This window comes from Mastomys coucha, unplaced genomic scaffold (genome assembly GCF_008632895.1).
Source record: "Mastomys coucha isolate ucsf_1 unplaced genomic scaffold, UCSF_Mcou_1 pScaffold13, whole genome shotgun sequence".
NCBI lineage: Eukaryota > Metazoa > Chordata > Mammalia > Rodentia > Muridae > Mastomys > Mastomys coucha.
Window position 1 is genome coordinate 48,332,340 of NW_022196895.1, and position 13,731 is coordinate 48,346,070.

Sequence of the window (13,731 nt, forward strand, 5' to 3'; positions counted from 1 at the left end):
ATCGTGCAGTTACAGCATATGACAAACAGGGTGTGAGAAGGGACTATAAAGCCTGTGTCTGGACATTTAAAATCAAAGCTCCTCAAACAAGTTCCAAGTGTGTTACAAATAACAATTCAGGAAAAAAAATGAGAGAAACTGAACTTTATTATAGACAATTTAACAGCAAATGACATGCCCCTAGTACGCAGCAAGCAGTCATATATTAAAGTTTGTATCCCATGAGCTAAACCTTAATCTGTTTTTACATTCAAGTTAAGAAAATTCAGCACCGTTTAAACTTGAAGGCTAACAAAATCTATGTTCAAAAGTTGGCTAGAACTTTGGGTAGCTGGGGATAAAATTTAAATCATTGATTGTTTTTAAATTATTGTGTACGTGAATTACAAATGAAACATACATAAAGTGGGTAGTGTTATTACTTAATATGCTGTTAGCAAAACTATTTCTAAAATATTTCCTAAGAGCTCATTATTTTCATAAAATCTGCTGAAGATTAATGATCAATGGAGAGGAAATTTTAATGAATGACGTCCACACATTTGTCTAACGTTAATATTTTAAAGAGCAACACACAACTGTTACAAAGAGTGTCTAAGGAATAATTTGATGGAAATTGTAATTAAATTATTATATAAAATGTAAAGAAAATTTTCTGGAACTAGGAAAGCTATACCATGGTCCCAATGAAGATGGAACCTGCAGTCTCCATATCATGATACTACTCAGATGGCAAAGAGTGGAATTGACTATACTGTCTTCTATTTCTTCATGACCTTCATTAGTGTAAAGACCAGCTTCTTTTCCATCTTTGATGACCTTTGTGTCACTCTCACTTAGTACTTTTAGGAATTTAGAGTTTGGTTAGAGTAGCTTGGGATTTTTTTTTATCATTAATCTACACCAATTAAACAGAGAACAGATGCTTCAAAAATTGGAAGCTAAGTCAGGATTTAAAGTCAATTGGAAGTGCTTTTAAATCGTTAAAAGGAAAAAAATGTTTACAAATAGACAGCTACTTGAATGAAAAAAAAATCAAACAAAAAAGCCAAATTACATTTAAAAGGCAGACATTTCATGGATTTGAAAGGTATTTTAATTATTACAATACATACATGTATATAATTAATAACTTTTAACTTAATTTTTGGAAAATAAAATATGGCCATGACAAATAGTAGTGCTTAAATTTTAAATTCTATAGGCATACTTTTAGCAGTTAAAATGAAATAAGGTGAGCCTAATTTTCATACTGCTTAAGATTGGGGACAGACATTTTATTTTCCAATGTGTAGCAGGTAAGTGCTTAACTTATACTGTCCCTAACATAATGTTCAGTAAAGAGATAAGGGTCTCATTAAAATCATTATCCTATATATCTAAAAGCCATATTTTTTTTTTTATAGAGTAAGACAAGATGTTAGATCTATGTACGCCAGTCTGGCTCAGTATTCACACTGACAGTAGTTTTTGTTTTGTTTTTAAAAGCACGTATATGAAAATATCTCTATCAGAATGATTATAATTTGAAAAGATCGTTCTACAGTATTAAAACTGAAACGCTAGCTAGGGCAAAGAGGTACATCAAAGAAGCGATCCTATCGATCAGATACCAGCTCAATCAAAGTTCTGTCTGTATTCGCTTATGGGTAAGTGTGTTTTCGGGCGGATGAGAAATAATGTGTACCGCGCTCTCCACCCCTGGCGACCGCCCATCTCTGGCCCCTCCCACTTGCTCTGCAGCAATGAGTACACAGCAAGATGATTAGCAACTGTTGCTCTTACAAGTCTCTTACACATAAGACAGGATTCCAGCTCACTTCAAAAGGTCTACCTGACATGTCCTGGCATAGGAGATACCTTACTTGAGATTTTAATGCTGGTAAATGAAAGAAAACTTCGGCATAAGCACCGGGAGCTCAAAAGTCTAACTTGATTTCTTTCTGCACCTTCTGAATTTAAGAGTCTCCGTATCCTACTGCTGCTCACAGTTTCACAGTTTTAAGTAAGGTCACAGCGGTCTCATTGTGGTGCACGGTCCTTATTTTTGCAGAAAGGACCTGCTTCCGTCTTGTTCGGCAACCTCTCAAGTATATAATGCTATGTGCTTCACTAATTGGGCCGTATTTTGTAAATACACAAAAAACGTGTACACCCAACTCCTGAAGAGTCTAGGATAATGGCCTGCATTGCACCCAGTAGGTCATCTATTATGGATGGTTTTGTATATATAAATTCAACCTTCCCCTTAATAGCTGAACATTTCAGAAGTGGAGTAGAGTTGAAAAAAATTTAAAAAGGTTTTCCAGTATTTTTTTTTTACAGTATTTGAAATATGGTTGTGATGTTGTGAGTCATTGCATAATTGCCGTGTCAGCAGTGACTTAATTGTGGCTAACAGTAAAATATGCTGCAGGGCATGCTAGCTCTCCATTGATCACACCTGTCATTGGAATGATTTCCCTCTGCTGTGAATCCTCACAATGGTGATGTGAAGATTGCCACATTAGACATTTCCGCCCACAGAAAAACTAAGCAGCGTGGGGGCATATAGCAAACAAGTATCGAACAGGAATTTGGAATTATCTAATTCATTCCAAAACAAGTTGACTCAAGTCAGAGTGAAATTAAGCAATTAACAGAAAGAAAATTATCTAGTAACTCTAAAAATGTAAACATAATTTTATATAGGGATGTAACTATCTGAATACATATATCGCCATCTCTCTGCTCTAGAACTATACTTCATGACAACAATAGTCAGGTGTTTGACCCTTCCTCAGCCAGGTGTATTCATTTCTGTTTACAGAATAGGGACACCTTTTTAAGAATCAATCTAAGTTGAGGCAAATATAAGCACATTATCGTTTCGCTGGTTTCAACACTTTAGAAAATAATCAGTTCAAATTGTGGCTCACTCATTAAAATATCATTTTCTCATTTGCACTATAATTTCAAAAGAAGATAAGAAGTTCAGAGTTCTTTGAAAGAGCCCACGATGCACCCACAGAATTGAAACACTGTTAATTCATAAAACAACATGAATATCTAAAATTTGCCAAATAATGCTGATTCAAACACTCAAAATCCAGATATGTGATTTGTTGTGAAAGAGTCCAAACAAAACCTCCTTTGTTGTTTTCTGTTTGTCCTTTAAAAAATGTAAATCCTTCCTACTTAAGCTACTCTATGGTTTCCATATGTCCAAACACCAGGTACTGCTTTATCCACTGGGAAGCAGGCATCTTTCTAATACCTAGGTTAAGAAAACACAATGGGACAGGTGATTAGGAGGATAATATCGTGAGTTCACACAGCAAATAACACTTTAGTCAGCCTTTTCAAAACTTGATGTAGCAATTTCCCTGTGCCCCAGCAACAATCACCTTATAAAATTACTATTAGAACATGATCTAACAGTGATCAGAGGGAAGGAATATGTCAATAATATGAAGAACATGCCCGATGTCCACAATCTGAATGTTTAAAAGGCAAAACAAACAAATAAGTAAATGAATAGAAATCAAATTGAAATGAGAAAAAGTGAAGCAGGACTTATGGACCCAGCACCCAAACAGGTGAGCTCATTCTACGGAACAAGAGTGATACGTCTGCCAGGATGTATAGTCAAGGCCTCGCAACCATCTTGCATTTGTCCGTCTCTGTCTGCATGTTTTTGGGGGTACAGAATGACACATGAATGGGCTGAGATAGGAACAGAGACCACGAAGTAGGTATGGTTATGTTGAAATGTTGATCATTTGGTCATCCTACAAGGGAGAACCCATTTGGGTGCAAATCATAAACTGGTCATTTAAACTACACAACAAGTTCTGTGAGGACAAAACCCAGTCATAGCACTACAGAAGCGGGAAAAGCCTGAGACATCTGGGAAGGCCGGGCCAAGGGGAAGAGGCTCCGGGAGCGGAACACACCAAATTATTGGGTGGATTTTACATTCCAGCAGAATGGTTTCAAATATCTGACTGGCATGGAAAAGCAACCAGTACTAAAATAACAGTGACATGTCATTAGAGTCGTGGAGGGGAGAGCCAGTAATGATAGCATGAGGTCACACACCCACATGGCCATCAGATTGTCCACAGAGCTTCAGATGCCCTACACTCATGCCCAGCGAACGTCAGATTCTTCATGGCCTCTGGGGAGAAACTCAAAATTCTTAGCTCGCTCTTCAGTTGTCCTGTTGACAGCTGACAAACCCAACTGGAAGCTGCCTTCACAAACACTACCTGCAATTCCCTCCTGCCCTGAAGTTGCCCATGACTCTGACCCCTACATGCATGCTCTTTTTCAGCTCTGCTTTTGTACTCAAGAGCTCTCAAGACCAAACTCACACGCTGTCCTAGAGGCATTCTCCAATCGTGGTCTGAGGAACATCTCTCTTTCTTTGGAACTTGGAGTCAGAGTGAGAGGCAAGTATGATTGTCCTCTAGGTGAGGGGCTTTCTTTCCTCTTCTGAGCATTTCTTATTTCTCACTCAGATTAAGTATGATATTTATTTTATTAAGGAATAATTAACTTTGGTTAACTTTGTATTTCTGCCTGATCAATATTGCTTGTTAAAATTAAGTATGGACCTCCTTGTACCAAAAAAAAAAAAAAATCACTTGGCTTGCCAAATAATACTCACGGTGAAATTGTGCAGCCTGAGGCATAGGCATGATGTCCTGTGTAGCGAATCTCACAGCGTACAACATTGTTACTGTAGTCTGACTCAGGCACCAGGTAGCTGGGGTTTACACTGACCTGAACAAGAAAATTAGCACGGTGTGAAAGATTTTATACTTCATGTATACTGTTATTCCCTCCTAGTTCTATAATGCTACAGGGAAATTACTAACAAGGGACTCAGCTACATCAAGAAAAATAATTTAAGTAAAGAAGGTAAACATACTGGATATACTACAAAAGGAAGTTGTGTAATTTCCCCTAAGTTCTTTTTAAAAACCATAATGTGGATTGCTTAAAAATTGTTCTGAAAGATGTTTAAGTACTTTCAAGCACATGTTTATTTAATATTTGAATCAAAAAAAATGGATTGTATTGAATCATAGTGGTAAATTACACGTCTTCAAAGCCCCTACCTTTAGAATGTAGTTTCCAGGTTGTACATCTGTAATATCAATCCACTGGCAGTCTATGTCTGCCGCATAGGTATCATAACATCCAGGACTCAATCCCTGAAATCAGAAAACATTTTAAAATTAAATTATAGTGTGTAGCCAGACTGCTTATATGATATCATCTATAAATGAAACCTTGAAAGAAACAAGAACTGGACACAAAAAAACATAGCACACGTTAGCCAGTCTTATAATATCTAACTCTTCAAAAGCTGCAAGGTTGGAACGTGAAGTAATGTGCCCTGTTTCTAAAGTCGCCAGTGGAAAATAGTCCTAAGCAACAAAATAGGCCTCCAGCAAAATTCAAACGTAGCAAACACATCAGCAAGAAAGGTCTCATAGTAATTCAATTGCAGTGTCTTATCAGTGAGATTCCCTGCAATGACCTTTCTATGTTCTGGATGCTCGTGGTATTTTTTTCTTGTGTAGCTTTGTGGCATCCATCCTCTTCTACTTTATATTAAAATCATATTATAGAAATCCCTTTAAGGGAAGGTACAGTCTAATTGCATCCTTGAATAGCTAACATATATTATTAACCAAAACCATATAAAGTCAGTCTTCACAATTGCATGAGTCAGGTATGTTACTATCTCCATTTTATAGATGAGAAACGCAAGGCATGCTAAGATCAAATAACTGATTTGGGGCAAACATCTGGGCAGTGATTGAGCTGGTTTCAGGATTATATAAACAAGATCCATGGTACCTTTTCTCAACTATCACATTATTTCCCTCTCTGAAATAGTCAGTGAGATCTTTGTTGAGTCAGATGGATGGATATATGCCCACACTGGTCAAAGCCACATCAGCCCACTTGCTAAGACATCCCCACCAGCAAGTCAATAGGCATCTCCCAAGGCCGCCAGGAGAAAAATGCCAGGAACATATGCTTCTTGCTATCACCAGTCTGCAGACATTTTCTTCTGTTGGGGCAATGGGTATCTTCTTATTTCCACAGGAGAACTTTTAACTGTTGCATTTCCATTCTGATAATCCAAAGTTGATTGAGAAGTGTATGCGACAATCGTATGAACTCAGCAGTATCATTTAAAACTGTCACGAGTTTGCTTTGGTGCTTATGGTCATCTTGGTCAACAGAGATAGCAAAAACATCTCACTGTGCTTTAGTGATGTGGGTTTGGCTGCAGCTGGATTTGGGAAGAGTGAGAAACGTTGCTGTCCATAGCCCAGGACAGCATAGACCCACTCAACATCACCCGAACCACAGGAGCAGGAGCCACAATCACCTGGATTCCCAGCTTGATTGGTTCTCATTTTATGGTGTTGAAGAGGAAATACAAAAGGAAGAACTTTAAAGTTCCACCACATCCTTCTCTAATTGTGTCACCTTAGGCTCTCAGTAAGTAGTACCTGCTGCTGTCACAACCATGCTATCTCACATCGGACTCTAAATTTTGTACTGGATTAGATATTCATTGAAGAGAGGGATAAGTAATGCTACTGGCAATTAAAGTGTTTGGAAAATGCTGTTGTTGGCCTACATCTAGAGCCCCAATTGCTAGATGAAAACGTAAGCCCTTGAATGTGACGGCAGCCTAGGTCACATAATCCTAAAAGTACTAGTGTGTGTGTGCGTGTATGTGTGTGTGTGTGCGTGTGTGTGTATGTGTGTGTGTGTGTGCATGTGTGCTTGTGTGTGTGTGTGTGTATGTGTGTGTGTGCATGCGTGTGTGCGTGTGTGCGTGTGTGCACCTGTGTGCAGGCCCACATACAGAAATTGCCAGCAGACCCTGTTACTTTATGATTCACCAGCTGGCAGAATATGTTAATTTTGAGCTCTGCTTATTTGAACTAACAAACAAATGCCTGAACGTTGCCAAGGCCATTAAGCAAGTAGACATTTTGTATTCGAAGTCAAATGTGAAAATAAATTGAAACTATAACTTCATTCTAGATTATCCAAATGTGTTGTTTGGATAACAAAATAGAAAAAAAAAACCTGTCTGCAACATTTGGTCATTGAATGTGATGTAACTATTTTTAATTGTGCATATGTTTTGTATGTCAATTTGTGATCTTAGAACACGTGGTTTTATATACATAATATATGCATAAGTTATACCTAGTTAGATGTTTACATACATTGTAGGAAGATAATACCAGTATAACAAAACTAATAAAAGTCAGTATTAGTGGCCTATGTGAATGCTTTTTCTATAAATAAAGACTGTTCAAAAGACTATTAAAAAACAGAAATATATAAATCATTTACAGTGCAAGACCTAGTGAAGAATTTTTAAGGCACGCACAGGGAAGGATAAACAAGAAAGCTACTACATTAAAAAAAAAATGTGAGATTACATGAGTGAATAGGGGTGCCTGTGCCTCTGTGGCTAAAATACACACAACCCTCATGTAAGTGTTCTTAGAGAGAGATGATCAACACGTGTCATTTTAGGAGTAGGGAAAATACGTGCTCCAGGTCCTCTCAGGGTGATCACTGAATGAGAAGGCAGTCTCTGCATGGGCACATGCTCGATATATGGGTGTGTTACATTTTTCACTTACAGCATATGTCCTGCTCCTCCCAACCCATGTTAAATATAACTGTTTGCCTTTCTAACCACGTTGGTGAGCTAAGCCCAGAGGAGAGATGTATGGTCACCACATGTAGGTCACCAAAAAGCTTCCGGCCACAGTCCTGAAATCTGCCTCCCAAGATGATGGCCGCTGATGTCTTTGCTCCCTGGGTAATGTACATTCAGGAGCTACTTGCCAAGAGCTGGGCTGGAGTAAAATTATAATGTCCTTTTACAAATTAGGGTTTTGGATGGAAATACTGACATAGTTTTTAACTGACACACATTTTCCAATTCTAAGACATACAATAGCGCTTAACTCAGCACTATTAAAAACAAATCCATCCAAAGGACATCTGACACTCATTACACCGGAGGTTTAAATATACATGTGTGGAGTAAGAAATGTGTCTTTCTCCTCTTATTTGCATATTTAAAGTTTAAAGTATTTTTTTTTTTTTAAGAAACTGGTTTCAACTCTTTGTTCTAACTTTAGGCACCATTCCATAGTAAGCATGAAAATGGAAAACAAAATGGTTTTGCAGGTGAGAAAACAGCTGTCTATTGCCAAAAGTTATTATAGCCAATTGAAGAACACAGGATGAAGGCAGATGTTGTAAGTCCTTCGTGTGCATTTGGAACATTAACTACTTTTCATTGTGTTATGCAGCAAGGATCCTCATTGCCCTCCTGTGATCTCCAGCAGGGGTTACACGTACAGCTGGGAACATTTGGAAAGCAATCTGCATCACCCAGTCATCTCCCTTTTCCCAGTTACTTCCCATGTTGGTAAGGTAGCCTTAAAATGAAACAAAATATTAAAAAAGAAGGAGAAGAAGAAGAAGAAGAAGAAGAAGAAGAAGAAGAAGAAGAAGAAGAAGAAGAAGAAGAAAGAGAAGAAGAAGAAGAAGAAGAAGAAGAAGAAGAAGAAGAAGAAGAAGAAGAAGAAGAAGAAGAAGAAAAAGAAGAAGAAGAAGAAGAAGAAGAAGAAGAAGAAGAAGAAGAAGAAGAAGAAGAAGAAGAAGAAAAAGAAAAGAAGAAGAAGAAGAAGAAGAAGAAGAAGAAGAAGAAGAAGAAGAAGAAGAAGAAGAAGAAGAAGAAGAAGAAGAAGAAGAAGAGAGGAAGGAAAGAAGGAAAGAAACCAGCATAAGATTTGTTGTCACTTTCTCTGGATGTCTGTGGGCTCCTGATGTCAGGGTACCAGCTTACCTGTGTGTGTGCAGTGCATGCAAAGCGCCTGTGGTACCCATAGTCACAGGATGTGTCCTCCAGACAGAAGCTTGCTTTGTGGCCTTCAGCCACTCTCCTCTGAGTGTTGGCATCAAGCAGGTCATAGTGGCTGAATTCATCCATGCTGTGGTAATGTCTAATGTCCCACACAACAAAGGCACAGCAGTCAGTGGCACATAGAGAAAGCAACGATGATGCTAAACAACTTTCTTGTCTGTCTCATAGATTAAATGGTGCTGCACTCACAAATCAAAACAGGATGCATTTATCTTCTTGTTTTTATTTTTTTTTAGGTTTATTTATTTCATGGGTATGAATGTTTTGTCTAAAACTTGTATGTGCACCACTTTCGTGCACGCCTGGTGCCAGAGGAAGTCAGAAGAGGGCTTCTAATCCCTTGGAACCGTACATTTGTGAACCATCATGTGGGTACAGGGAATAGAACCTGGGTCCTCTCCAAGTGCTCTTATAGAGCCATCTTTCCAGCCAAATATAATATATATATGTATATATTACATATATAATGCATCCATATATATATATATATATTTCCTCTTGAAAGTGTGTCCACACCTAGTGTGTGTGTGTGTGTGTATATATATATATATACCTATTATATATTATCATATATATGTATTTCCACATGAAACTTTGTAGCTCTGAATTATATATATATTTCCTCTTGAAACTTTGTAGCTCTGGCTGCCTGCAACTCACTCTGTAGACTCTTGAACTCAGAGATCTGCCTGCCTCTGCCACCCAAGTGCTGGAACTAAAGGCATGTGGCACCATGCCTGGCTCCCAAGCTTATCTTCTTAAAGAGATATTCATGCCACTTTTAAAAGACCATTGCAAGGTTTTAACTTTACTATATGGTAAAGACACAGTGGTATCTATTCCTTTATACAGGTTTTATGTTTGAACATTAAATATAAACAATTGATTATCTGTGCTTGATAACTAACAACTGTGCAGCTTCTAGTGTATTTCTCTGGCTGCCATTGCTGATATTAGTGATATGCTGATGATTTTAAACAAGAACTATACTCTAGAGGGATTGCTATGAGATTCGAAAAACTAGAGTTGCATCATTCGTAAAATCTCTTTGGAAGTGAGGAGAAGCAACAACATGACCTTCTATCACTATTACTTAAGTATTGCAAACTTTTACTTCAAAATAAAATATTTCTTTTTCAATATGTAAATTATGTGGCTAAAGTCCACTTTTCTCTATTCCTTAAATAGAAGGCTCTGAGTTCTTTCTCTTCTTATGTGGGAGAAGAGCTACAATGAGAACAGGTTTGAATTTCTGTAAGTGGGAGACCACACATCATGATTTCCTGGCATTGACTACTTGAGCACATAACCTAGACAAATGATGGCATCCATATATAATTTAAAAATTAAAACCATTACATTTAGAAAGGGTAGGGTTACCACTCTGGGGCTGACATGGGCCTTTCAAAGACAGAAGTGAATTGGGTCCTGAAGTCTATCTTTCACTGAGAATGGTCTCTAAATCCTTTAGGTAAAAAATGCCATGATTTTATTAAATGCCTTTTAAGGCTAACCATCGGCAGATGATCTTCCCTACAGCAGACACTTTAACAAAAGAGTAAATTCTATTGTCAGCCATTCTCTGTCCTTCCGATTCTTTTAATGGTCCTCACTGACGGTTTCCAATTGAAAAGATAATGGGATTTAGTGTTGAAGGGGCTCTCTTAGGGTTTAACATCATGTGATGACATAGGATATAACATAACATCCTGTGATGCAGAGGAAAAGTTCTGAGTATAAATAGGATCAAATCTCTAACTTTAGGTAAGACATATCAACAGTCATCTGAAGAACTTAAGAGCATCCGAGATGAGAGGCCCATCCACTTACTGATGGCAGCTGTGCCACTCCCAGGAATACCGAGGGCGGCTTGGTAAGAAGTCCGATGTCCCTTGGTTTTTCACTCTTTGAGGAAATCGTAGCAGTACCCTGTGGTCATAGTCTCTGACATCCGCCCTATATGCTGAACTGTGAATTTAGAAAAGGAACATTAGATCCACCCAATAAGGACGAAATAGAAAGAACAGCTCACCATCACATGGTCCTGACATCCCCCTCCCCTGACTAGCCTCTCAACTCAAGCGATCAGGAGCTGCTATCCAATCCTGAAGGAGTAAACACATAGCGACTATCTGGCGAATGAGTGAATGGAGGGTAACAGTAAAAGCCCAGAGAGATTGGGATTAAGATTTATACTAAAAAGATTATAGAGAAGAGACTCTGCATCTAAAAACTATAAAATTGCTGTAGTAATGCTCCCATGCCAAAAAATTCATAGGTATCTATTAATAACTTGATATATCTAAGACATAAAACTAGATACCCAGCTTTAGATAGATAACTTTATATTTGACAACTACCAAACTGAGGGTGCTCCTTTAATATCTTTCGGCACTCAGTGGTGTGGATCATGCCATAAGGAACGAAAACGAGCTTGAATATCTTCCCTTAGCCCCACAGTTGTAAAAAGCCAACATGGAAGGTTCATATAAACGCCCCTGTACCATTACTATATTTTTATAGGTCTGTCTGTGTTAGAATATTTTAGTGACCCATTTTTACTTAGCCTACTACCAGAACCACGAAAAAACATCTTGTGCTCCCTCTACTGGTGGCCAGCTGCAGAGTTAAAGAAGTCCAAGACCAGAATAGCTATTTTATTTTAGGACTGACGGAAAACAAAACTCTTGCCTGTGGTCTTACACCAAAACAACCCAGTTAATCACGGTCTGAAAAAAATGTGGAATGTGCTCTTTACTAATGGGGGGGGGGGAGACCGTGACGAATACACCCCTAGACCATCAGAGAATAATAAGTGCTTCCATCCTCCTCCTCCCCCCCCCCCCCCCCCCCCCCCCGCCTCCCCGCCACACACCACACACACACACACACACACACACACACATCCCGTAATGTTGGTTGTCGAACTTCTGTTTTAATATAAAGTTACGGGGAGAAGTTGGCTTTAATGCCTAATAGGTGTCTTGGGAAAGAACCTGAGACCTAGGCACGAGAATAAGGGTTTTCTTCCCCTTGCCCTGATATGGGACTCTCATTGAGGCGGTACCCATAAAAACATTCCAACTTAACTCCCTCTCCAAGTCAGCATGCCCAGGAGGTCACGTCCCACTTCCCAGCCCTTGTCCCACTTCCTAGCCCTTGTCTGCGCCGAATAGCAGTCAAAACTAAGCACCGGAGTAATCCCAGGATCAAAATCTGAAACCCCGGGCTGTGGAAATCCATACCTGGCCAGGCAGTTTTCTTCCGCAGCGCATCTCAGGTTGTACATAGACATCTTCTGGACGTACGTGGAAGCCTGGATGTAGTAGGGATCCGGCACCAGGTCCGGGAGACCTAAAAAGATAAGACAAGCTGATGATGACTTCTGACTCCCGGACCCTGTTTGTCACCTTTCGCCCACCAAGTCTGCAGGGTGGGGCTGAGTGTGTGGAAGGACAGGGAAAGTCGGGACTAGGAAGGAAAGGGAAAACGAAGCTGCTGGGGCCAAGAGCGCGGTTTCCATCAGATTCCAGAACTGGCGGGACAGGCAGGAGGGGGGAGGGGGGATGGTTGTTGAGTCTGCGGGACCGGATCCCGCCGCCGCGCCCAGACCGCCACGTCTAGACAGCACTGACCCGCGGCCAGGGTGGCGGGAACCTACCGTGGACCTAGGGATGCTTACCGTACTGGAAGTAACCGGTGCCGTATCCAGGTCGGTACCTGCTCCCGGGCCGGGGCCTCTCATACGTGTCGTAGTAGTTATAATAGGGGTTGTCGTCGGAGTACTTGTAGGGATTGTAGGGGTCGTCGCCCACCATGCGATCTACGTGGCTGGGTGGCCTCAGATTGCTGAGCTGCGGAGGCTGTGGCGACGCAGTCCGGTTCGCCGCTCGCCGTGGTGAGGCTCCATCGCGAGCCCCCGACGGCGAGAAACCAGCTTGGAACCAGTGGCGGGCAGCGGCGGGCCGGGGGCGACTCGCGGCGACCCCAGACGGGCTCGGCGTCCTGGCCCGGGCAGAGACGGTGCGGTTGTCACGCAGCAGCAGAATGGGCGTGCGCGGCTGCGAGGCGGCGTCGCCGTCGGCTCTCGGGGCAGCGGCACTAGGGTCGCGGCGTCGCTGAGGCTGGTACTGCGCCCCGAGGCTCAGCAGACTGAACACCTGCCCGTTGTTCTCCCATTGGATCGTCTGGCGCCAGGCACCCGGGGCGGGGGGCGGCTCGCGGGTGCTCGGCGGGGCGCAACGGAGAAGGGGACAGAGCTGCAGAGGCCCCAGGAGGAGCACGGTCCAGGCGAAGCGCATGATGCTCCCGGCTCGTCCCTTCTCGGGGAGGACGTGGCTAGGAGAGAAAAAAAAAAGAAGAAGAAGACGGGGTCTCAGATCTTCTGCGAGCGGGGAGGAGGAGGGCGAGGCGAGGGGACTGGTCGCAGGGAGTCGTGCCAAGGGCGAACGGCAGACCCTGCCCCCAGCCCAGGCGGCCGTCGGACGTGGCACCGTCCTCCTCTCCCCTTTCCCAGTCCTGGAAGGCGACGGGGAGCGGCGCACGACGGTCCGCGAGAGCGCACAGTGTCTGGAGTAGAAGGAGGGAGAGATTTTAAACTTTCTGACAAGTTTGCAGTTACACAAGCCGTTCTGGCCCCGCTGCCCCTCCGCTATTTGTTCACGTAATGCGATTGGAAACGTGCGAGGCGGACAGCTCCTCCGCGCCGCCCCTCCCTCCCCTGCCTCCCCTCCCCTCCCTTCCCCTCCCCGTCCCGC

At 41.5% G+C, this 13,731-nt stretch overlaps 1 protein-coding gene across 1 annotated transcript; it reads right to left on the reverse strand.

Annotated features, from left to right (window-relative positions):
- Nucleotides 1-129: 129 nt before the first annotated feature.
- Lox (lysyl oxidase) lies at nt 130-13,712 on the reverse strand. Its single transcript, XM_031365670.1, has 7 exons — nt 12,657-13,712; nt 12,220-12,328; nt 10,805-10,942; nt 8,897-9,053; nt 5,106-5,201; nt 4,652-4,767; nt 130-3,256 (listed from the first exon to the last, which is right to left on the reverse strand). Exons 1-7 carry the CDS (start codon nt 13,273-13,275, stop codon nt 3,250-3,252), a joined length of 1,242 nt encoding a protein of 413 aa, XP_031221530.1. The 5' UTR covers nt 13,276-13,712; the 3' UTR covers nt 130-3,249.
- Between the last annotated feature and the right edge of the window lie 19 nt (nt 13,713-13,731).

Bases quoted from the DNA above. Each gene is read 5' to 3' on its own strand.
- Lox (XM_031365670.1), bottom strand. From the start codon at position 13,275: ATGCGCTTCGCCTGGACCGTGCTCCTCCTGGGGCCTCTGCAGCTCTGT. The intron at 12,329-12,656 runs GTAAGCATCCCT...TTATCTTTTTAG, and splicing joins CACCGGTTACTTCCAGTACG to GTCTCCCGGACCTGGTGCCG. The intron at 9,054-10,804 runs GTAAGTGGATGG...GTGGGACATTAG, and splicing joins GAGTGGCACAGCTGCCATCA to ACATTACCACAGCATGGATG.